The 26,799-nt window shown below is 40.3% G+C and overlaps 1 protein-coding gene across 1 annotated transcript in view; it reads left to right on the top strand.

The window, feature by feature from the left end:
- The first annotated feature begins 971 nt into the window (after window positions 1-971).
- Window positions 972-26,799, top strand: part of STMN2 (stathmin 2) — a 35,714-nt gene continuing 9,886 nt past the window's right edge. Inside the window, exons 1-2 of the mRNA XM_075270477.1 lie at window positions 972-1,113; window positions 25,909-26,004. Coding sequence (XP_075126578.1) covers window positions 1,095-1,113; window positions 25,909-26,004 — 115 coding nt within the window. The 5' untranslated portion in view covers window positions 972-1,094. The remainder of the gene's footprint in view (window positions 1,114-25,908; window positions 26,005-26,799) is intronic.

The following is a 26,799-nucleotide window of genomic DNA, read 5'->3' as shown; positions in this document are numbered from 1 at the left end:
ATATCTGCATCTATATACAAGAAGTGGCGTACTGTATATCTGCATCTGTATACAAGAAGTGGCGTACTGTATATCTGCATCTATATACAAGAAGTGGCATACCGTATATCTGCATCTATATATATAAGACGTGGCATACTGTATATCTGCATCTATATACAAGAAGTGGCATACTGTATATCTGCATCTATATACAAGAAGTGGCATACTGTATATCTGTATCTATATACAAGAAGAGGCATACCGTATATCTGCATCGATATATAAAAGTCTATAGCATTAAACTTATATATCGGTGTCCCTGTGTCGCAGTGAAATTTTGTGTTGTTCATATATATATTATGTTGTTCACCTATACAATCACTTGTGGCCTTGGCTGAGTGAGCGGTGCTGTATATAGTGAGCGGTGCTGTATATAGTGAGTGAAGCTTTTCAGCACCAAGGACAGCTCAGTGCAGATCCTAAAGTCAATGGGGAGAGTACATTATTCCAATTTGATGATATAGGATATATAGGATATATTTTATTACTGTAGATTATATAAACTTGCATACATACATAGATATATAGATATAACGATAGATAGGTAGATAGATATAACAATATAAAGATAGATAGATGATAGATAGATAGATAGATAGATAGATAGATAGATAGATAGATAGATACCGCTATAGACATATCAGCCCTGATATTCTGCTGAATTGTGCATAATGTAGACTTGCCGGTAGCGTCTGACTTCCATTGCGATTTTTATGTAATTCATTTATATGGAATGTACTACTATAATAAAAGGGGGTGTCTGGCAGATCCTCAAGTCAAGCTGCATCATTCTATTCTATCTCTCGGTCCTATTGGCGGATCAATATTTAATGCTTAGAGATTGAAGCTTGCATTGAGTCATATCAGGGGACCCTTGGAGCCAATCTGCGTGAGCCTAGGATTGCTAATTATTCATGGGCTCCTGCCTCTTGCTCATTCCTTCGCTCGGCCCCACACTGCTGACTCAGTGCCTTATTCAGTCTTTTCTCCCTCTCCACTGCTGTAGCTGGATCTCTTGCCATCACAACCTCTGAGCATCTGTATACATCAACATGGCTAAAACAGCAATAGGTAAGAACAGGAGCCTATTCTATTCCCACTGTCTTAGCTCTTAGCCCTGAAGCTGCTTTGTCTTCTATTTTGCAATGTTATATTATTGTAGCATTTATGCTTTATAGCTTTATATCTTTTGTGCTGTAAATAGATACATTGTATAGAGAGAGATTATTGCTGATTTCTTTGCATTGTCTATTCTGCAACAATAATGTGATTCTATCTATAGAATATGAATTATTCTTAGAGCTAGGACCCAGACACGCCCAATACATTGGTTCCTATATAGATGACATGGAATGAAAGTGATTTGTTTTTAATATACTATTTGGTTTGTTTTACTAGAATGCTAATAGGACTTGTGCACTTTTCTATAGCATGTACGTGGCGGTGTGTAGGGTGAGACAATGATATACAAAGGATGTAAGGCACCTGCACTTCTATACTGCCAGCTCTATAGCACAATGCAGACAGACCCCACCCATCTGCCTCCTTTCTTGTTCACAGGCAGCTCAATGTGGAGCACTTTGCAATATCTAAATGGGTTTCTGCTGCCCTCTTGCTATTGTAGGAGACAAGGAATCATCACCAGACAATTCATTTGTCTTACCCAAGTCAATTCTGCATAAAATATATCAATGTCACTCTCATGTATTCTGCTATTACTATGTCTGGACTATAGATAAGCTGCATTCTTTTCATATCTGACATGCTATAGCTTTGACATTCATCATGCATGTCAGCACAGCTCATATAGATCAAGGCTGAAAATTACTAAATTAAAAAATAATTATTTTTTGCAAATGGAATTTTTGCTATAAATTGAATAATACCAATGTTGCATCTGCTATCCCAATGAGCCAGAATAGTTAGGTTTCTTGAATTTTGTAATATCATTGCATTCCGAAAGGTCACTGGTGATATGATGGGAGTGCTAGTACATTGTCATGACAATTAACAAGTCATCTGGACTCTCTCACACCCCTATAGAGGTTTCCAAAGCAGGGGTGAGGCCATAATGACAGATTTATATGTAAATGTGGTCAACCTGGATCTATGGGAGTCTGGCCAGCCCTGCAGTACCGAACATGTCACCCCTCCCTATTGCAGCAATATAGTAATCAGTATTGATAATTTGCAGTCACTTGGAGACTGACAGCTGCAGGGGGCCACTGTATTATGGATTCTTTGGATGTACATAGCTGTCATGGTGTGATATATGGCTTCACATCTCGTCAATCATAAACGTGTCTCTGGGCATCAAGGAGATGTCTCAGATCATTAAAATTGTCCATCAAGCTTAATGATTCAGCTCCAAAAGTATGTCTTCTAATTGGATCGTGTCTGGCAGGCTGTAATATCATACTTTATAATAGGGTAACAGTGTAGTCGCCCATTATATTCTAGAATCAGGCATGAAGGCATAGAATAATAGTCAATAAGTTCAAAGAGTCCAAAGATTTTATAGGAAATGTGCAAATGCTATAATGGTATTGTATGTGCCTGTAAGAGAGAAGAATATAAGCCATCAGAGGGTAATGCTGCGGAGAAAATCACATGGAATAAAATGCAGTTTCCCCGATTTTACAAAAACTAGGAAGAAACAATAGGCTTAGCAGTCTTCCTCTTGGGAGTGTTTCTGTGTGATCATTATCAGCATGACAGGGGAAGAACCAGGAGGAAACTGCTGCCCCCTGGTGTGTGGGAGCGAAACAGCAAGTGGCTCAAAAAATGAAAATCACAGCTTGAGGGGTTTAGATTATTATGGGGGGAAAAAAGAAGCATTTAAACTTATTTTTCAAAATAATTTTATAAAATTTACATTTGTTTTTCAATTTGATATTCCTTGTTTTTATTTTTAAAGTTTGCTCTCTGCTGACTCTATATGTTGTTGGCAGCCATTTTTTGGGTTGGACCAATAGGTGTGAGAGTAGGCATTAGTGACATTAGGCCATGATTATATAGGCTATAAAATTATTATTAGTTTATAAAAACGTATTGTTTATAGCATTGAGATAGAAAAATGACACTTTTAGGCACAAATGTAGTTAAAGGGGGGTATTGATGATTGGGCCTGAAGCCTAAAGGGGCTCACAAATCCCTCTATCCTATAAGGAACCTGTAATTATATATATATATATATATATATATATATATATATATATATATATATATATAATTTTATATAATATGATTTTGCAAATTTTGCATTAGGTTCACACAAGTTGCACCACTGTTAAGCAGAACCCATATCAAAAAGATGTTATATATTTTATATATGCAGATAAGCCCCCACTTGAGGACTGAAGTTTCTCATGGAATCACTTTAATACAATATTGCAACATGCCTGCAAATCCCATGACAATTCCCTTGACAGACTGCAGTACACAGCACCACCACTAGGTGGTGACACATAGACACATATGGCATATCTCTTTCTGACAGAATACCATAAAATTGTGTTGTTTTAAAAAGCTGGTTATCTCATGACACTCATATCTGGACACATCTGATTTCACAAAGGAACCCTGCCCAAATAATCCTACAGTCTCAATTTGTACATGAATACTGCAACTACACGCAGACATCTTTTATTCTTTCAATTGTTACCTACTTTGAGTTCTTCCTGAATATATCCCTAAAGAACGGCTGGCAATGTCTTGTAATACTGCAGGGACTGGTAGAGGTGACATCACTAGGAGCCAACATCTTCCCCACTGACTTGGTGCTGAAAATAAAAAGAAACCTAATGTCTGCTAGAAGACAAATCCCTGAGGCGGCCATGTAATGGCTAGATCAGATTACGATCACAAAGCCTCACATCTGATCCTATAGTCAGTACAAACGAGTCTGTGGTTTGGCCCTATTGACAGTCTGATGTATGAGGCAGGATAATGAAGGCTGCACATGGACAATGTGAGGAGTCTTTATCCTTACTTTAGCAACGTACGCAGGTTATAAATCAGGGTGTATGGCATCCATGGGCATTTACTGCAGCACATATTTGCATTGTCACAGATTTTCAAGGACAGATGTTGCAGGTGAAATGAATTATGGCTATAGAGGTGTAACCACAGGCCGTCCTCCAGGACCTTGAGCAAGACAAACAACTGCACCTTGGAGAAATCCATCAATGTTCTTGAGGTGTTAGGACTTTGTGCACGACAAGCATTTGCATTCCATAAAATCGCATTCATGCCCTTGGACTTTGGATTTCAGCTCATCTTGAGTTTACAAAACAGAAGCGATCTACAACTAATATGAAAATAGGGGCCTATGCCCAGTGCTGATTCATACACCGCACCTCCATGCTATAATAAAACTGAGAGTAATGATGCGGGGCCTGTGGAGAGGGGGAGACATGTATACCCCCTAATGGAAAAGGGTGGGGCAGAAACATAGCTATAGGGGGCGCAGTGGTAGCAACCACTACCAGGCCCCACTGGGGGGACGCAAAATTCTCTATATAACATAAGAAGACACCAGTATTATAGAGCGCACATAGCAAATTGTGGCTCCTTTACAAACTTTGCATTGAGGCCCAGGAGCCTCATATATATATTATCTCCAGGAAGCATGCTATAAAGCAGGAGTAGCTGAGTAGATTTATATATATATATATATATATATATATATATATATATATATATATATATAGTGTAACTTGGTATTTTAGTCTATAAAATCCTGCTCTTCCTATGCTTCGGAGTCCAGTGGGCGGTCCTAATCAACAATTGACAGTCATCTCTCTATGCACAGTCATACCAAGAAGACGGTCTATCGCTGTGCAGGATCTCCCATTGAACTCACAGTAGTAAAACAGGTGAATAGACAGGGAAGATACAATAGAGTATACTGAGAGACAAGAGATACTGGACTAAAAGAAAGTGGAGCCAAAATATCATTTACTTTACATAATAAATACAGGCTTACTATTTGCGAGGTTTGCTCTGCCCAAGTGGGGCCCAATTCTATTTCTTACCCTGAAACCCCATAAAGTTCTTACTGTAATTTTCATTGAATTTGTAGAATATTTTCGTATATGAATGACTACTATGATGACACAGCAGATTATATTGTAAAATTAAGAAGAAATCTGTTACCCTATCAGCAATAATGAGCACCGGCGATGTGAATATAGTTGACATGCTCACCTGCTTCAGTATTTCCTTCATATACATAAGGGGCTAATTTATCATGTCTTGAGCACCAGTTTCTTGAGACAAGTCAAAATTAAGAGGCCGGAACCTTCTATTAGTTCTGGTGCATCTCTCGTCAGAAAAGATTACGAGCAGTGCTCCATGCTTAATAAATTGGCCCCAAATAATCTATTTAGTCCATTGATAGTCTCTCTTAAAGGAAATTTCCAACAAATTCAAACAGTTTTACAATGAATATAAAAGGAATAGTCCTTATCTTACTGGTCTCCCTCCACTCCTGACCAAACACTTCCTGGGGTCCCCACTGCTCCCTACTTCCTGGTTCCATCTCAACACACAGGAAGTGCATGAAAAGGTTCATTCAACCAATCACAGACTGCAGCAGAGATCACCTCAATCAGTGATTGACTGGTCAGGTCTGTGGGCTGAAACGGGAACAGGAAGGTGAGACTAGTAGAAAAGGGAGCATTACTGGATTGTGACGCGTACTGATCCTTTTTTTAACGCCATTCTGATCCTGTTTGAAAATTTTATCCCACCAGAAAATTCTTTTAAACCTGTGGTTATAGGACAACTTTCATTGCAATGTACATTCATACTCCATGCACATCACATAGTCCATTACCGAGATGAGTGGTTCGGCCAAGTATTTCTTACAGTTTAAGTGCTGCTACCTAACAAGAGTATCCTTAAGAAACTTGATTTACAGATCACGTGGTCTATATGGCATGTCTGATGATGCCTGTGAATCCTGGAGGGATCACACATCAATTTAACATGATCTTCACGTTATTAGACTCTGTACAAATCGTGAAAATTTCAATTTAACAGAGGAAAATCATATTGAGAGACTCACTGACTGTCTCAAGGGATTCAAGATAGATCATGAGACAGATTCCTGGAAATGAAGACTGGAAGCTAGAAATCTACTTATTACATTTAAGTGATTTTGGAACTATGGAGAACATACAGTATATGAGATTGTGAAGGGATTTTCAACCAAACCATGTAATTTCCATGTAGAAGATTAGATAGAGCGATGGATGATAGTTATGTTCTTTTTAGTTACATAGATACTTGTGTTTCTGTTTCCTTGTGGTGGCGGCCATTTTTACACTACAGGAAGTGCAGCCATATTAGTTGCCGCCTTTGTGTTTTATTAATACAAAAGTTACAGTGTTGCTTTCATTTGCTGAGCAGTAAATTCTTAAGGGACAAATATTGGAAATTCTGAGTCAATATATGGAAGCCCCTTATTCAGGATCAGGACCCTGAACAATAAGCCAGTAACAAAGAACATCTCCAGTTCTTAAGGACCCAACATGTTTGGACAGCCCATTGACGTCAGTGAGAACTGTGTAATGCGTAATTTCTCCTGTAGGGGCACTGTACATTGAACATTGCTGAGTTGCCTCACCAAACACAGATAAGGAACACAATAGATAAAATTTATCATTATTGTCTAATACCAAAAAGGCGTTGGCCAATATTCATAAAAATTTGTTGACCTGCCATGTCTAGACTAAAACCAGCCATACATGTTTGATTTTGGAATGTTATAATAAGGCCATTTGGAGGATGGGATTGTTCATACAATGATCACCCATCAGCCAAAAAACTACAACACAGTCAAATCTATTATTGGCAGTCTACTGTGACGATTGGTTGATGACTGTATTTCTCAAACTAGTCGTTATCGAAAATTGCCCTTTTCAGCTGCTTAAAGTCTAATATGTATGCTCAGCTTTAATGTAACATTACATGGAAATAAATGGAGGTTTATGTAATCCAACGGAAACATTGGTGCAGGTCTCCATTCTGATGCAAAGTGGTAGGTCCCAAATGACGAATGTCTATATACTTTAATAGAGCAAATGAACAAGAGCTGTTTTCCAGAGACAACCCCTTTAATTCCCTTCTTGTCAAGCGCGGATGCAGATAGTAGAGAGCCCAATGCAAATATATACTCCATCTACTCCAGTAGTTCAGCAGGGGGAACCTGTCATCTCACTTCTAACTATCTATCCATAATTGTAAGCTATATAATTCACTAGCTAAGTCCTTTACTTGCAATGTAATAAATGGTTGGAATTTGATTTTGGTGGGCTGTGGGCCCCCTTGCCTTCTGGGCCCCTGGGCAGCTACACAGGTCACACCTATGATATGTCCACCGCTGCCTCTTGTGGTTGCATGTTGCATTGTGACCGTTCAATTGCTCTGAGATCTAGTTGAATTTCCATTGTGCTGAATCATGAAGTACCCAAAGCATCAAAGGACATTTACTTTATCCTCCCGGCAGCCAGCAGGACAGTCATTACTCTGCCTGATCTATAGTCTGCATTAGGTGTAAGTGTACAGGATGCTTTATACTTGTCCTAGTTAAAGCTTTTAAGGCTTAGTCAAGAAAGTGGCTGAGAGTCAAGACGTCCAAAGTAATTGCAAGTAATTATTCCTGCCGAGTATATTGTAAGTTCCTTAATGTTCACTTATAAAAACCCAGCCTGCACTTACTGCTCCAGCCCCAGGTTATAGCGTGTCTGCTCATTGTACTGAATAAATAATGATGACTACCTTTACTATATACTAAGACAAGTCCATTCATAAACCGTAGAGGTCAATATAGTCATGTAAAACGTGTGATTCTCCATACATTGTATAAAGACCTTATACAATCATTGCTCAATTTACATGGATTACAATGTTTTGCACTTGGTCCTGCCCTGCAATATCTATAAAATAACAAGCAAGTACTCACCTCTCCCCTTGCCCTTGTTTCCATCGCTGAAAGCTCAGTTCATTTGTATACAAGTCCAGTGCCAATTTTGCACAGGGGTCACTGCAGCAGTCAATCACAGCCAGTGCAATGTTTCAGTTGTGAAGAGGTCACGACTGAGACCTATGATTGGCTGCAGCAGTCTCCTCACACAAATGACACATTGTCAGTATACAAACTAACAGAGCTGCCACCAATGGAAACAGAGGTAGAGGGAGAGGTGACTATTCTCTTGGCAATATTCAATAATAAACATAGGATATGGACAATCCCTTTAAAATGCAGAACATTAAAAATGGGCAAGGCTGTATTTGGATCATTAACAGGAACAGCGCCACACCTGACCACTTGTTGTGTCTAGTATTGTAGGTCAACTGCACTGAAATGAATGGGGATGATCTGCAATATTACATATCATCTGTGGAAAAGAATGGCACTTTTCCTGAAAGGAACCTGTAAAACTTTTACTTTCCACATACAGGGATAGGATAGGCCAACAATGTCGGTTTAATCTCTGACCCTATTGCTAAGCACCGCCCCCATCCAGCCGCTAGTCAAGGATCAAACTGATCAGCAGGATTTCTGCAACAAACTTGTCCGCAAGGATCATGTAGAAAACGTTGCAGACTTAAACTTGCGGAGAGCAACTCTGTTTATTCATTTAGTCTATTTATTTATTCAATTTTTTTTTTCCTTTCTGTGTTTCTTGTTCCTTTAAGCTAAATACACAGTTTGAGTCATTTGAAACAGACTGGTTGGTAGGGAAAGACTTAATGGTTACAACTGTTTGCATTTGTAATAATCTTATCACATATTGTGGAAATACAGAGAAGACAAATTTACTGTTATCCACAAACACCACGATACAATGACAAGCTAGATAAGAAACATAATAATAGTATTTACTGCTACACAGAGTTTTTAGGCATTGTGTCTAGCAACCAATCTGTCTGTGAGTGGATGCTAACACTGAGATAAGTATGTATCCAGCTGATAACTTAAGACTCAGTGCTGTACAGCTATAGGTACTCTGCATGTATGGCGATTCCATTTAGCACCATATTAGAGAAGCGTTCTTCCCTAAAAGTAATCAAGGATAAAATGTACAGTCTTACTAAACTCTCCCCTCTACAATCTATTCTGAACGCAGCGTCCAGGCTCATCTATCAGGCGAGACGCCACAGCGATGCCTCTGGTCTGTGCCAGTCACTACATTGGCTGCCTATTCAATATAGAATAAAATATAAAGTTATCATCCTCATCCACAAGGCTCTCCATAATGCCGCACCTCCATACATTTCCTCCCTCATCTCTGTCTACCGCCCAAACCCGTGTTCTCCGCTCACTCAATGACCTAACACTTACATCCTCTATTATCAGAACCTCCCACGCTCGTATACAAGACTTCTCCCGAGCTGCACCACTTCTCTGGAATGCTCTACCCCAGACAATCAGATTAACTCCCAATTTCTACAGCCTCAAGTGCAAAGTAAAGACATCAGACAGGCCTATCATAATTTATATCCACCCCATGAATAGCATGTAGAACCACCTTTAGCTGCAATAATGGGATGGTTTTATGGTGTGCATGGAATCATTGTCCAGTTGCTTGATCCAGTTTCGACTTTGCTTGTTGCATACACAGCCCTACTTTTGAAAAACTTTGCAAAACTTTGCAAAACTATCACCCCGTCACCACTATACATGACAGTTAGCATGAGGTTTGTGCTGATATTCTGTGTTTGGTGTTTGCCAATCTTGGTGCTGCGGATTATGGCAAAGCATCTCCACTTTGGCCTCATCGCTCCTTCAGACATTGTTTCAAAAGTCTTATGGTTTGTAAGATGCAACTTTACAAACTTAAACCATGCTGACTTGTTCTTTATAGAAACATTTCTCCTTCGAACCCTTCCATAGAAACCATATATCTTCAGTCTTTTCTAATTGTATTGTTATGAATTTAAGCACTTAACACGCTGAGGCCTGTAGAATCTTAGATGCAGCTCTTGGGTTTTTTGCATTGCCCAGTCTGGCCTTGGGGATTCATTCATTTATTCATTGCTGATGTCTTTCCTCCTTTGAATTGTGTTAACACATACCTGAAGGCTCCAGACCAGCAAACTGCCAAAACGTTTACACAGGTAGTCACACTCAATGATGATCAATTATTTAAGAAGATTCTATTAGCTGCACCTGGCTGCCACTTACCCTCTTAATTCCTCTGGAAGTAGTAAGGGCGTAGTTAGTTTTTTAACAAACGCCTTCTGTATTTTGGCCAAGTTTTTGATCGAATTGTGTAAATTTTTCATGTGTTGTTAATCATCTAAGGTTGTTATTACCAAATTGTAAGACCTTCTTATGACCCAATGTTTTTATTATGTACTGTTACATAAAACCAAAGCATTCTAAGAGGGTGTACTCTAAACTTTAGAAAATTATATAGCATCATACAGTGATATAGTCATGGATTCAATGGGATGAATTGATCCTGTTGGTCAAAGACTTGATGAGGTAATAAATTTTAGCTTCTATTATGCATATACTGCATGTGTATATTACTGGAGTCTTTGAGAAATCAGTGATGTGTTAACGCAGAGCCATGTTAATAGGTCATCTCTATCCTCCATTTTCCGATGGGTCTGTTTATGAAATCAGGTGCAAAAGTTCATTTGTGCAGCAACCCATAAAAACCAGTCGGTAATCTGTATGACTGAGACGCTGCCAATTAGGCTAATGAAAGCGAATGTTGTATGAGCTGCTATGGGTTAGGGCTTCTGAGCGCCGCTCTTTGTAAATCACCACCAGAGGATCAATATTACCATGCCCTCCGTGACAGTTCTGCCTCCTATGTCATCAACTTTCCTACGAACAGATTAATTAGCGGCTCTGCTCGTCTTCCCAAGTGATTTCTAAAAAGAAGGCCAAAAAAATTAATTAAAATTGCTAAATAGATGCAAAACTATTCGACAAAAACAAGTTTAAGTAACACAAAGGTGAATGCATAATAAAGGATTCAACATTCGAACGAACATTGAACGACATTCAACTGAACAAAACATGAAGTTTGATGGGATAGTCACTACTTGGGGGGGGGACTGTTTTGTAGGTGTCATTGTATAGTACCTATCTCTTTTAGGGTATCATACTAGGATCCTTGTTTGTCATAGGTTCTCTAGAAGGTGAATTCCCATTCATTTCATAAGAAGTGTGGCTGCATATAGATGGCCACCGCTGTGTTAAAAGAGTGGGGGCTCATTCTCAATATTAGTGGGGTTCACAGCTGACACGTGACATAGGATAATTCAGCAAATAACTAAATGCCATCAGATTGACACAATTCCAAGTGATTAGGGGAAGACTGACCAAGACAGACAAATCCCCTGCAGGGAAAATGTGGTATTACATGGAAGCCATTCAAATGAATGTACAGGACATCCATGAGCCAAGTCCATCAGAATAGTAGACAGTCTCTGGGCACTATCCATTAGAGATACAGAATCAGGAGCAATACAGACGGAATTCAACATGTCTTCACTTTAACTCATAGAGGGCATATAAAACAGGGGAACGGGGGAACCCTTGCTGTAATGTGTATGTACCCTAATAGGGCCTAAGGAAAGGGCCTGTCTCTTTAAATTATAAAACAAATTAATATATAGCAATAAACTATTACTAAAGAACTGTGTTCATAGATTCTTCATATTTGAGGCTTAACCACATGGTGTTAAAGCAATAATTCAGTTTCTAAAGGGATATAATAAAAGCTGCAGAATTCTATTATTGATCCTCTTGTCAAACTGCAAAAAAAATTCCATATTTTCTGACCTTTCAAGAGGATATTTTAAAAAATAGAAATCAGTAAAAGATGCAAACAATACAGTGAAATATAATGAGTTATCCACGAGCGCCGCTACATTGCCGCTCAAGGACTGTGAGGACATAATAGAGAGACTGAATGTTCTCTAAATATTATGGAAGGTATTTCGGGAGCGTATAATGGTCGCGTCCATCATCTCTGCTCTTTTATTTAGCCGCTGACAATGGTTAGAAAGTTTGTTAATCAATTGGATTTATGACACAAATTGTGAAGTATTCCCGAATAAGAAGAGAACATCAGATTTACGGCTTACTTAATTTCAAAGAACACTTTCATTTTCTAGGTTTTGGATATGCCAGTCGTGGAGATGGAACAATCCTTGTCAATGGTGCACATGTCTAGGTTCAAGGGTCAAGGCATGCTTTCTCAGGCATATTGTTTGACTATGGTTGAAGGGTTGAGCCAATCTTAACTTTTCAGGATCGATTTTGAAATCCGATTTTCGATCATTTTTCATTCGAACCCGATCTCGATCCCAATTCCGATCCCAATGCAAGTCAATGGGATTTTTTTTACTAATGAGAGATCGGATTTTAAAAACAATCCTATTCACTACACGGCATGGAATCTAACAATTGAATGCTTTAAGTGTTAGAATCCACGCTGTGTAGTGATTTATTTTTAATCCTCTGGCTACTTAGTCCCCCCTGTTGTCCACTTACCTGCAGAGATTACTGGTCCAGTGCCCGGTGTTCTCGTTCTTCTTCGCCTCGCTGCCCCCTGCCTCCCAGGTTAAGAGAGTGTGGGTGGGTTAGGAGAGTGTGGGCAGGTACTGGGAGGGGAGACGTCACGTCTCCCCGCCCTGTACCCACCAACACTCTCCTAAGCTACAAGCCCCGCCTTCTTCCTAGCTCTTTAACACTAACCTGGAAGGCAGGGGGCAGCGAGGCGAAGAAGACCGAGAACACCGGGCACCGGACCAGCCATCTCTGCAGGTAAGTAGCTACTAGAGATGTTAGCTAGTCTCCCATTAGAATGAATGGACACAGCCGGCGCGCAGGGGGTTAAGGCTGTGTGCCGGCTGCTTCCATTCATTCCTATGGAACCGCAGTGTTAGAATGAGCTTAGCGTATACTCAGTGTGAAGGCTAACATTGTTAGATTTTCCCACAATACTTGGCCAGTAGCAAAGCATTGTGGGAAATAATCACCGATCTCGATCCCACCTAAAAAGATCGTGTTCGGAATTCCGATCGCGATTGTGAAATTTTCTCGATCGTCAATCGGAATCTGATCTTTTCCGAACACGATCGCTCAACCCTATAGGGTTGGGATATTTGGGGATGTAATTCTACCTACTAGTTCATCTTGGAAAGGACATTGGTGAAGTTTCCATTTGAATTGTGTTACTAAAAAGAACAATAATATATGCAGCCTCCTCTGCAGCCTTCTGGTTTAAGATATTGCCTTTCCTGAGTAAAGATCTGGGTGATGGTCAGCTGGATCAGATGTCTTTAATGTTTAGGGGGGGAGTACTGGATCTCAAGAACCCCACAGTAAGGATTGATCTAGCATACCGTCAGACATTTGTCAATCAGGTCAAAAGTGGGCAGTGATCCCAGAGGAGAGACAGAACACTGGCCGCTGTCTGTAAGCAACTCTGACAAATTAGTCCCAATTCCCGTGCAGACTAATTTGCATATTCATAAAAAGATAATTATCTCCGTATTGCTTTATTGGTTTGTGGTCCCAAAGGTATATTTCTTCTCCTGTGTAACTCTGTGACAGCCTCCCTTTAATATCCATCAGATAATGGAAGCCATACACAATAGAATAATGTCGGCCACACTTACTCTGCAGCCATCAAATGTGTATCGGGGTGACCTGATGGCAGATGTCAGGGAATAGATGGATCAGGCATCAGATTTCACCACGCCTTATCAGACAGTGATGTACACCCATCTGATCAAGTAGGACGCTTCTTTTTTCCGCATCCTGCTGCAATCTCTGCCTCCCATTGAAAACAAAAGGAGGCGGATTCCAGGAGGAATCTTCTCCGAATTCCATGGGAGAATAGAAGGATCAGGCATCAGATTTCACCATGCTTGATCAGACAGTGGTGTATTCCCATCTCTCCATTTAGAACACATGCACACTTGGCAAAGGCATGAATTTTCAGCTGTCAGCTAAATAAGCATTTGGCTAACAGTTATGTAAAGTTTATGGCCATTTTAGAGGTTCTTTCTCAGTGAACACAGGATACCCTATACCTGTGACTAATCTTAGTGCTTGCTAATACGGGGCAAGAGGGGGCGGATTTTGGCGCTGAATCCATCATAAAATCTGCCCCCTCACTACGCAGACCACTAGCTTCCTTTTTTCGTGAGCAGTAGGTTCCCGCTCACGGAAAGAAGAAGCGAGCTGCCCTTTCTCCAGGCGGATTCCGCGGCTGAGTCAGCCCCAGCGTCCGCCTCGCAGCTGTACCCTCTGAGCTAGGCCTATTCATTTGGGCCTACTCCGGAGCGGGAAGCCACAACTGTCGGAAGCTGCGACAGTTGCAGCAAGTGCATTTTGATCCTATTCTGACGCGGCTTCCCGCGTCAAAATCAGGACCAAAATACGCGGTCCTGTGCCCCATGTGAACGGGGCCTAACTGTTCATAGCTATTTGATACACAGAAGATTTTGCAAAACTGAAAAGAATTTGTTAAACCTGGGAACCAAATTTATATTACTATTTGTAATATTGAAAGTTTGGCATTTTATGGGGAACTCTTTACTCATTGCACATGACTATGACATGTATGTATACAGTATTGGGAATTCACTTACAATGTAGCAGAGATTAGCATTGCTCCTAACACTCTGTTTTATTTTTTTGTATTCAGTAGGATGGGGGAGGAGGATGGTGAAAGATAATAGCTGTGTATGTGTATGGCCATGTAAAGAAAAGCATTGCTATTGTATTGTCCCTTTAGCTGGCTAGGCCCAGTCTAAACACATTGTACAGTATTAGACTATCAGATTTATAGATGAGAGGAGATTGCTGTCCATGGATATAAAGCAATATAATATGGAGTGCATATTATCATAATAGCTGGAAATAATAAAATTGCATCTGCTGACCATTCCATTATAAAGCTCTTATGTTCTATGATGATGTATTATGGCCTCTATTACGTATGTATACAGTCCCGCACCCCATCATGTCATCCTTCTTATGGTATAATTCGGCTTCAGGTTCCATTTGATTTAGTGTCAGTAAGTTCATTGTATTACAACGGCTAAGAGCACCGAGCTCACATGGAAATGATATCTGCCTCTCGCTGCCTGATGCCGCTTCATAATCAGATTCATGTTGTAATACCAAGAGCACTTTGTGAAAATAATGAGATTCTGCAATTCTATCTAAACTCCTTTCTTAAGATCTTATAGAACATGAAGTCTGCTAAATGACATATCTAGGTTAACCTGAGGGATCGTGGCGCTGCTTGCTCTCACTCTACTTGCCCTAAAATTGATTCCCTGGGTAATTATAAGCCGGGGCCGCAGTAAGGACTCGCTAATAAGGAAAGACTAATGTTCTAGAATTCACAGATCTCTCAGATCTATTAGTAACAGCGGTGTATACTCTGCAGTACATTCAGGAATTCTGTTTTTGATTTTATTTTTCTTTTGCCTTATACTTTTATATTCTCTGTATTACTGGCTGTTTGGCCATGTACTCTATTGCGCAAAATAAAAATACTTTCAATAATGGAAGTGTTAATAGTTTATTTTTGTCAATTAACAAAATGAGGTGAATGAACAAAAGAGAAATCCAAATCCCATCAATATTTGGTGTGACCGCCCTTTGCCTTCCGTCAATTCTTCTCGGTACCTGTCGACAGTATATGAATGAACTCGGCAGGGAGGTTGTTCCATATATCTTAGAGGACTAAGTCCAGATCTTCTGAGGATGTAGGATTGCTCCAATCCTTCTGTGTCTTCATGTCATCCCAGACAGACTGGATGCTGTTGAGCTCAGGGCTCTGTGGGGGCTGTATCATCACTTCCAGGAATCCTCCTCTATAGGGTGTTCACACCAAATATTGATGAAATTTTGATTTCTCTTTTGTTAATTTACTTGATGTTGTTCTTCTATTATTCACTTCTATTTTTGACAGCATTCTTACTTTACAGCATTTTATCCCATGCCTGTCTAAAAATTTTGCACAATACTGCACATAGGAAAGTAAATATATTTCACCAGTAAACCACCCATTCACTAAATCAAATTATGCATGGATTTAGTATTAGCAAGTGTCCTTTTTTGCAAATCCTTAGAAAAACAATAGAATAGAACAGATAGAATGCAACTTGTTTGGTTCATTTTTGCAACATTGCTTGTCTGTAACTAGACATCAGAACTGGACTTTACATATAGCAACCAGCTTTCCTAGATAATAAGAGTGTCCCAGTGCTGAGAAATCCTTAGTACTTACAGTAGGGCCTAATAGCCACCCGGTCATAAGAGGAATAACACAAAGACTGTATAGAAACAAAAGGTAACATGAAATACAAGAAAATGGGAAATTACCAAAAGATGACAGTGATCTTAAACAGATGGCGGCCCAAATGGATGATGGCGGTGACAGTCAGGAAAAGGAGCAGACAAATGATAATGGACAAGGACAAACTTCATTACAGAAGCAAATTAGAGAACATACTAGACAAATACAAGGATAGCTGGAAAAAATAAGGAGAGCATATTATATATTCTGTAGTGAGGAACTTCTCCCCAAATAATACTAAACTGAACATTGTGATCAGCTCATCCACTGATGAATCAGCTGTTGCATAGCTGTGACATAATTGCATAACTTCTGCCCCAAGCAAACTAAAAGATAGGACACGAGAAAAACCAGCAGAGTGCCAGAGTTTCCCTGACAGCTCCTATGTCCTCTTAGAAACAACATAACCGCTTGTCCATAAGAAAGAACCCAGCCACAGCTTCACCTAGAAATAGCTCGGACTTCACAAAAAAGATTAAGCACAAGCCCACTCCCCTAACTACTCACATGGTTCTCCGTGTCTATGGACATCCATAATGGAGATCCATTTCAGGGTAGGGAACAGTTAACTGAATCACTCATACTGGACAGAACTGAACCAAATCCTTACAGATTTCACCTATGGCTGGTTCTAAGAAACTCCAGAAGAATTGACATATCTTAGTTTTTTACCTTCCTTGGTTAAAGTCTGTAAAAGGAAGAACTTATGCTACATTTACACCTGCACCAGAACTTCTGTTCTTCTGATCCATCAGGATGAAACAACAGTCCATCTAATGATGGAGAACAGTGGCTCCTGAGGGACCCCATTGACTATAATGGGGTCAGTTGGGTGTCTTATTTTTTGACAGACATCACCATTTGAAAAGTCATACCGGACTTTTTCATCCAAAATTTCTCTGACGCAGATGTGAACCTAGCCTTAGAAATAACGGTTATTATTTAGTATAAGTAACCTAAGTAAGTCCAGACACGGCAGACAATTTCTGCTGCGGCAAATTGACAAAGAAATGGATTGTAAGTCACGAATGTGGATTTGTTATACATTATACCCTATGTATTTCAGTTGCCTTGAGCAAATCTGCATGTACTTCAAGACTGCAGCAAAATCTGCAATAGAGTGGATTGTGGACATGTCCATAGTTACTTTAAGGAGAGTTCTGGTAATATTTTCAGTCCATTTGTATCAGTAAAAACCTTTCATGGTCTAAACACTTCACATTCTACCTTATGTATAAAACTGGTATGTGTCAGGGATTTAATGTGTATACGTGATATCAATATAGAAGATTTTAGTGAACTTCTTTCCTTGTGTGAGACGATTTATACTACAGATATTGGTCCAAGAAGACCGAACTCTGAAAATGATCATTAAAGCGTCATTTCATTCTACTACAGGGGAGATGAGGACAGAGCTGACATGTTCAGTTACTGATAATGGAAGTTTTTACCAGATGATGATGTACCTTATACACAGAAGGGAGCATATGGACATCTCTAGGTGTTCCCCCATACTGTGATAAGTAGTGCTACAGATTAGTACAAGCCTTCTGTCACTCAGCCCCCATTCTGTGTCTTCTCTAGGATGAGGAGTCTATTTTAGCTACCTTTGTTATCAGGACAGTATGGTGATATTCATTTCTTCGTATGCCTGTACATTCATTTAAAGGACCAGAAGCCATGATTTTCTGTATTAATGACCATTACTGCAACTCATTGCCCAGTAAAGTCAATAAGAGCTGAGCTGCAGTAACATTGTCCAACCACTACACAGTGTATTGAGCCATCTGCCTCAACTCCGTGCACTGTATAGTACCCATAACAGATGTACCTCCAGCTGATCCATGTGGGGACTGTTGATGAACCCCCTACACACACACACACACTGATCAGATATTTATTGCGTATCCTAAGAACCTTGTTTTAAACTTTCTTGCTTCTTCTGTTATTGTCCATTCTTCTTAAAGGGACTGTCTGCTTTAGACAGTCTACATTTTTGTCAGAATTATTCCCTGAACATGAAGTGATCATGGTACATAGCACTGGATCCCCCAGTTATTGGCTGTAATTATAAGGATGTGTTCCATCACCCTATAGCACCTCTACTGGAAGTATTAAACATTACACCATTTCCCCTATGGGGCCCTTCTAAAGGAGAGCAGCTTCATCTTCTGGCTAATATATGACAGTCCTGAACACTCCTGTATTCACTCTTATATGATATTTTTTAAAACTCTTTAAAGCTGAGGCCCCACATTGTGGAAACGCAGCTTCTTTAGTTCCAGATTTTGCTGTGGTTTTTTGAGTCAAAGCCATGAGTGGATTGAGTAGAAGGTAGAAGTATAAGAACTTCCTATATATTTCCCTTTCCATTTGTAGCCATTCTTGGCTTTGGCTCAAAAAAGCAGCAAAATCTGCAACAAAAAAAGCTGCGTTTCCGCAATGTGGGGCCTCAGCCTTACTGTCATCATTTGTGAAGGTCCTGGAGGAGGGACCCCCACCAAACATAATGTCATAGTATAACCTTTGCCTATTCAGTGGTATTTCTAGTTGTTTAGTTCTATAAATGGAACTTCTGTCTGTGTTATATACAGATGTAGCAAGCTTAAAACATTCTACACTATATAATATAATGTAGTGAGCAAACAAACAATACATACGATGCACGTTCATGTGAAACTTGCTTTGTACTTATGTATCTCACTATAAATGGAAAAGGAAAAGGGAAATCCTTGCAATGTCCCTATGACATAGATGAAACTTAGTCAAATGACCATGATTCAAGGTAATCCTCACTGGACAATAAGACGTCAGGCTTCTTTCCTTGGCCTTCCTTACCTCAGCCTCGCCTTTGTACAGTGCATTAATGTAAGTAAATGGAGATAACAATTGTTAATATCATTCTCATTGACTTGCAGAGTTATTCATTTCAGCGAGCTCCAAGTCAATGTCTCTTGTTATGTAGGACGTGTCCAGTATCCAGCACAACAGACTCCCATTACAGTCAATATTAGCTGATGGGTTTATGGAGAATGCTACTGACATAAATGTAATAAAGAAAAAACCTATAAGACCTAGAAAAGCGCGCATCAAAGACAAGTGCTGGAGAGATAGTGACCGCACAACCTGTGTATCATTAGTAATGCTCTAAGCCTGACGGATGACCTTCAGTATCAGCTAGCTGTCAGCGATGTGCCCCTCTAAATGGAAGATACATTGACAGCCTGTCTATAAAGAATGAATCCGACACTGCAGACTGAAGAGCCTCCAGGCTTCCCCTAATAATGCTCATACGCCTCAGTACATGGGCACCAATTACCTGCTAATCTGTTTCTTGCTGGTGATTTAGTAGTGGTACGTATATATACTGTAATGTGCTCGTATAGGAATCCCTTCTCCATCTCTCTGACGTCCTGCTGAACCTGTAATGTGCTTAACCACAGCAGTCAATCGGTGGAGGCAGAGCTGCAAGGGGAGGGACAGAACAGCAGTGTCAACCAATGATGAGGCAGGGGGTGTGTCTCAGACTATGTCAGACTCCCTGTAGGTACTGCAGCCAATATATAGCCATAGATCCCAGCTCTGCCTAATGGAGCTGAGCTAGAAATCAGCCAAGCAACAAATAATTAGCAAGTAATGGCCCCTGTAAGTAGCGACCTATAGATCGGCTTTAAGCTCCTGAATGGATAGTCATTATAATACTAGCAACACTTGCCTCAAAATGGTATGGTGAGTAGTTACCAGAATGCTATCCATTGAGATAAGGCTTCAGGAACATGGGTTATAGGAGTCCATGTTGTTCCTCTGCAAGCCAGCAGTTTTAATAATAAATCTTAGCTTGTTCCATCACATTCTGTATCATGGAGCTGCACTATATTGTCCCATAGAGAGGAGAATATGTTGGAGATACCGTACCATACTGCTCCATGAAAATAGCCATAGGTCTATGAAAATGGCTTTGCCGTGAAATAATATAATACTAAATAAAATCTAAGGAGAAAAGAAATAGAAATTAAAGTCTGCTATATATGTTATATTGGGTTAGAAATCCTGTACTAAGATAAAGAAATAAAAATATTAATATTATAATAGTAATACTGTGAAAAACCTGACTGAGCCTTGGGCTATAGACTCCTTTATTTAGCATCGTGTTTCGCTCTTCCTATAACACTTGTAAACAACAGATATATATTTAGTATAATGTATCAGACATCGACATTTGCCTAAAGCAATGCTGATCTTCACTAAGTTACTGTATATAGAAAAACAATTGTACTGCGAGTGATGTCATCACCGACTAATGGTTATACAATATATAGGATTACATAAATGGCTGCTCCAGTGATAATAGGCTAGCTCCTATCTATAGAACTACCGCCCCTGCCCCATTCATTACAATGGAGACTGTCCAAGGACAGACTATAGACTCCAATCCTATATCTAACAAATGTTTTCAGAGTGTGATACAAACACAGGGAGAACATACCAAATAGATAGACTACCCTTGGTCAGATTTGTACCCAGGACCCCAATTCTGTAAGATATCAATGCTAACCATCATGTTGAGGGTACTCATACAGAAGATGCCTAAACTGTGGTAATTGGTAGGCCGCAAATGGAAATCCACATGTGGATACTTCAACTCAGGGCGGGTTCACACCAGCGCCGATCTCCGTTTTGCAGGTTTACGTTTTCTGTCGGCAGAAGATGGAAACCCGGCATTCAGTGTCTGCCAGTGAGTGTCTTCTGCTCTCCGTGGCAAAACAATCTTTTTTTAACCGGATGCAAAGTCCTGCATGTCTGACTAAAAAAACTGGTTTCGCCACGGAGAGCAGAAGACGCTCACCGGCGCTCATGGGCGGACACTTTGCAAACCCATTCAAAAGAATGGGTTAGAAAACTGCCTGCCGGTTTCTGTCTCCTGTCCAGCTTCTTGGGCTGGAAACAGAAACCTGCAAAACGGAGACCGAGCGCTGGTGTGAACCCACCCTCAGGCTCAGCCTGTATGGGAACCACGTACCTATAGTCACCTAAATTTCCATTGCATTAGAAACCTATGGATCCAGTATAGCTATATATATTATTTAACAGAACTATACAGATATAGTATAGCATAGTCTGGGTTGGACTAAGGCTAGCTTCACATCCACATTGGAGGCTTCGCAGTGGAACAGCCAAGGCTTTTCTCTTTGCCAGTTTCAGTATAAAAACAGTGGACACAGGTAATCGCTGTTATAGCGGTCTGGTTCTACGTCATTTGGGTCCCCTGTGGAACCAAATACACAAACAAAGTCTAATAGTGTTGTAGGTTTAGAGGCTTTAACAACCATAGGCCCCTTACCTACCAACGTACTTACAATACTGATACAGATACGTCTTTCCTCTATGTACTGTATCTCAAACTGTGTGGTCAGAGATGACCAGCTCCAAAAAAAAGCATGGTTTTGTGATACTCTGTTGGGAGATGCTTATACTGTATTTGCCTATGAGTAGCCATCTACTGGTTCTGATGCATATTCCAACAAGTCAAGGATTTTGCTACATTTCTAGTTTGTATTGATCTAGTATCATGAAAAATTGGAGTCCTTAACGTTAAGGTTATAGACTAGATCTGTATTTGGATATGGTAGAAACTTCTATCTTATATATGTCATAGATTTGTTCTACGGTGCTATTACTATGTTTGTGCAGTCTACTGGTCCCTTTAGTCCTCAATTTTGTTTGTAATGCCCTTTAGCTGAGATAGTAGAAGACAAGGTGAAGACTAACGGGAATAGATTAATTAGTGATGAAGCAATCTGTCAGTATGTAATATGTACGTCTTACATACAGATGGACTGTAAAGCAGTGGAGTTTTTGGATTGATAATTATGGGAAAGAAGGCGCTCTGCCAAATATTACACTAATATGTATTCCATCTGTCTACTGCTAGCAGCTTCACATAACAAGTAATCTACCCTGTCATTAATATGCAGGCTTTTTCTGTCTTCTTGCCTAGCCAATATTAGGATTATATTTAGGACAAAATATATTTCTGCTAGTTCTCTGATCGCAGGAATCCCAAGTATTAAATATTCAATATGGAATTTCCTTCTTAAAATGCATATTATTTCTTTATCCTCTAATATATATTACATTTATAGATCAGTTACACTACATAGTTCCATAGCTGTTAAGGTAAAAAATAAGACCCAAGTCGACCAGGTCCAACCTGTAATGCTTCAGTGTTATCCAGAAAGGCAATATCCCCTATAAGAAAGATGCCGATTGCCAATATTATCAGAAAAATTCCATGTATGGCAATGAGAATAAATCCCTGGGTCATGTTCCTTTTTAGGCTAAGTTCACAAGGGGAACGCAATGGTGGATTTTGGCACCAAGAGTGACGCAGGGAGCGGCTTCCGACAGTCGCAGCTTGCCCCTCCGGAGTAGGCTCAAATGAATGAACCAACCCCGGAGGTTGCTGCCGCCATCTGAAGAAAGGGCAACACACTTCTTTTTTTCTGTGAGTGGCAACATGCCGCTCACGGAAAAAAGTAGCCTGGCAGTCTCCATAGACCACCATTGTGAGGGGGCGGATTATGACGTGGATTACACATCATAATCCGCCCCCTCTGTGCCTGTGTGAAATTCAAGAGAAAAAAAATGTAGAAGGTCCACTAAATGACATTGCCAAACATTTGACCCAATACCAGTAACCAATAGACCGAGAAGTCCTTGTAAGATCAAAGATAGGCCCTGAGTTTATTAGTAGATCTGCAATGGAGATTCAGAACACAATTTATAAATGTAATCCAACACAAAGGAAAAGAGTGTCGAATGTTAGACCTCAGCATCAGTGCCTGTTATATCTCTTAATATATTGCCAAGGACATCCTTTCCTCCTTTGTACCATGGAAAAAATCCCACAAAAATCCCAAACTTGGTTTTATTATATGTTTTAAAGAGTAAGGATATATACAAGTACTGTATGTGGAGTAAATGTAGACAATTCTCTCTGTGAAATCATTTTTGTCATAGAATATGGTGAGGATGGCAACGATGGAATTGATTGCTCTCCTTCTGCTTGAGTAGGGCTGTATATTGAAAGTCTACCAGTGGTGTAACTACCGGGGTAGCAGTGGTAGCAGCTGCCACAAGGCCCAGGACATTAGGGGGCCCGTGACTACCACTGCATTTTTGTTTGTTTTTTTAGTAAGCCGTTAATGGCTGGAGTTACTCTAGCCGATAACGGGCCCTACTTACTTTACCGATCCTGGCAGGGGCCTGGATCAGTAAGTGACGCCACATGCCCCACAAGCACTATTATACTCAGGGGTCTTTTCGGACCCAGAGTATAACGATCGGAGGCCCGGGAGAGGTAAGGGAACATAAAAAACATTGTTACTTACCTCTCCACGATCCGGGCATGCTTCGGGCCTACTTGCGTGACGTCATATGACCCAGGACCTGGCCCCCAAGTCACATAACGTTCCGGAAGATGGCTGACAGTGGCGGAGAATGCAATAGAGCTGGGAGATAGGTAAGTAACAGTAGTTTTTTATGTTTGTATTCCCCCTTGGTCTTCAATTATTATACTCTGGGGTCTGAAAAGACCCCAGAGTATAATAATTGTTCATGGTTGTCCACTATGGGGAATACTACTGTGTGCACGGGCCAATATGATGCATAATACTGTGTGCAGGGGCCACTATGGGACATAATACTGTGTGCAGGGACCACTATAGGGCATAATACTGTGTGCAGGGGCCACTATGGGGTATAATACTGTGTGCAGGGACCACTATAGGGCATAATACTGTGTGCAGGGACCTCTAAAGGGCATAATACTGTGTGCAGGGACCTCTAAAGGGCATAATACTGTGTGCAGGGGACACTATGGGGAATAATTCTGTGCGCAGGGACCACTATGGGGCATTATAGTGTGTGCAGAAATGCGCGCCGGGGGGTAGGGGTAAGTTGGTCGAGGTCTTTGGCGGTTCTGCACGGGGCCCCACCATTCCTAGTTATGCCACTGAAGTCTACCTTAGATTCTCCTCAAACCTTCAGGAGACTTTCTTACCCTGTTTGGATATGAAGCTTGAGCACTTTAAGAAACCTTGTAGGTCAGGGTCACATCCGCCTGGGAAACCGGGTCGTCCTGGCTGACTGACCACATTGCAAGTAGAAACCAATAGGAGCCGAAGGCTCTCAACTCCCAGGAATGATGCGCATTGACTCCTATTAGTATCATTTTTGTCAGGGTAGATAAATATATTTTGCATAAATTAATTGTGCAAGTGAATATAAGAAACTTTGTAATATATCGTACTCCTTTCTTGCTCCTTCTAAACTGACATTCACTGTGAATTCTGTGCTGAATCCGTCTTTGGTATCCGCTCACAGAGGTATTATATCACAGCTCACAATAGAAGTCTGGAGAGGGAATAGCAGTGAGTAGTCCCCGAATGAGAGAGAAACATTGGAGACAGAGGCTTTGTGATATGACTAGGAAGTTTCTATCTCATCTTGAGTGTTTTTCACATTAATAAATGTGAAAATTTGAATATTTATGTCGTCCTAGATTTTCCATGAACTACATTTCTCTCTGCGTGACTCGTGCGGACACTGCGTGGGAGACACACGGACCCCATTATAGTCTATGCGGTCCGTGTGCTTTCATTGCTCACCGCTTGTCAATGTGTTCGTTATTGCATTCGGGGGGTCCCAAGCGGACTCCCCAAACTGAATACCAAACACAGATGTGATACAGGCCTTACCTGTCTAGATTCCCACCCTGGTCTTCCAACTTTTTTTGGAAAGTGGTGATGAGCTGGGAGCAAGATTTAAAAAGTTGGCATTTTTGCACAAAAGCAGGTTGTGTGTGACAAAAATTGTGACGTTTTTTCATGCTTGTATTTCAATAATATACAAGAGGTGATATATTGGCCCCACTGTGGTGCTTTCATAACCATTTCCTATGGAATATGCATGCCTGCATCATAAATGGGAATTACAGTGAAGCTCTAGATCTGTCACATGATGGACACCGAGCGGTGCCGGCAAGCAACCAATCACAATGACTTCATGGGGTCCACCTTGTGCGTTTGATGGAAAAAAAAAAAGGTTGGCGTGCAGCACTATTCTTCCCATTAAAACATCACTTCACATCTAACAGAACCTTCATTGTAGTTGTGAACAGAGCCTTATAGGTATGCTCTTTGTAAGTTTACAATACCGCCCCTGCTACCTCTTGTGTCACCCCCTCTACCTCATAGATTATAAGTTCTTACGAGCAGGGCCCTCAGTCCCATTGTGTGAAATGACGTTCTTTGTTACGTATCTGTCTGTATTTGAACTCTACAAATTGTACAGCGCTGCGGAATATGTTGGCGCTATATAAATACAATTTATTATTATTCATAATATTAGGTAAACAAAATTAAATCCATAAATATATTAAAATGTAAAAGGTATCAAACTTGGATTTTATAGATTTGATAGACTAAATATATTTTCCCTTTTTTTTCAGCCTACAAGGAAAAAATGAAGGAGCTGTCTATGCTCTCTCTAATCTGCTCATGTTTCCATTCTGAGCCCCGAAACATCAATGCATACACATTTGATGGTAAGTAACTGGTTAAGTACTATGCATTAGCTATAGAGGATGAGTTACTATGAAATAGAATGGATTAAAGCTTATTCACTTTGCTCCGTGATAGAGATATACAAGGGGCACATTTATCAAAGCTGTTCAACTTCGCACTGTCTAAAATTGCAAATCCTGTTCGTATGAGGGTTGTTAAATAAGTTATCCGTATGTTGTGTCAGTGTTATAAAGCTGAGCTGGACTGTGTAGACTGAGACAGTAACAGTTCAGTCTGATCGAAGCACTGGAAGTAACAGGATGGCAATGCAGTACTGTGCAAAGAAGTCAAGGGATTTGGAGCGTTGTTATGTGAATAAATTCCTTACAAAGGAAGAAAAGAAGCCTAAAGAAATCTAAGAAAGGATGATACTGTATATGGTGATGATGCACCTTCCTACTACCAAGTAAAGGTTTGGGTCAAGCACTTTAAATGGGGGTAGGGAATCAATTGAAGAAGACCACATCCATGTGCCATAAAGTGTAAGGCATGATTTTGGACCATCATTGGGTCAATGTCCATGTTATAGCTTATGAATTAGGCATTGCAGTTGTCCCAGTTTCCAGTATCATCCATGATGTTTTGATGATACCAAAGGTCAGTTCCCAGTGGGTGCCACAAATGTTGAGGCCTGAGCAAAAAACATGTCACCAGCAAATTAACTAAGAAGATTTTAAAATGCTTAGAAAAAATCCCAGACACTTCTAGACCTGGGTTGTTACTGTTGATGAAACATGAGTCCACTACCATGATCCTGAGACCAACCAAAAGGCCAT

This window comes from Leptodactylus fuscus, chromosome 4 (genome assembly GCF_031893055.1).
Source record: "Leptodactylus fuscus isolate aLepFus1 chromosome 4, aLepFus1.hap2, whole genome shotgun sequence".
NCBI lineage: Eukaryota > Metazoa > Chordata > Amphibia > Anura > Leptodactylidae > Leptodactylus > Leptodactylus fuscus.
The sequence above is the reverse complement of the archived record's forward strand: the minus strand, read 5'-3'. Positions and strand labels throughout refer to the sequence as shown.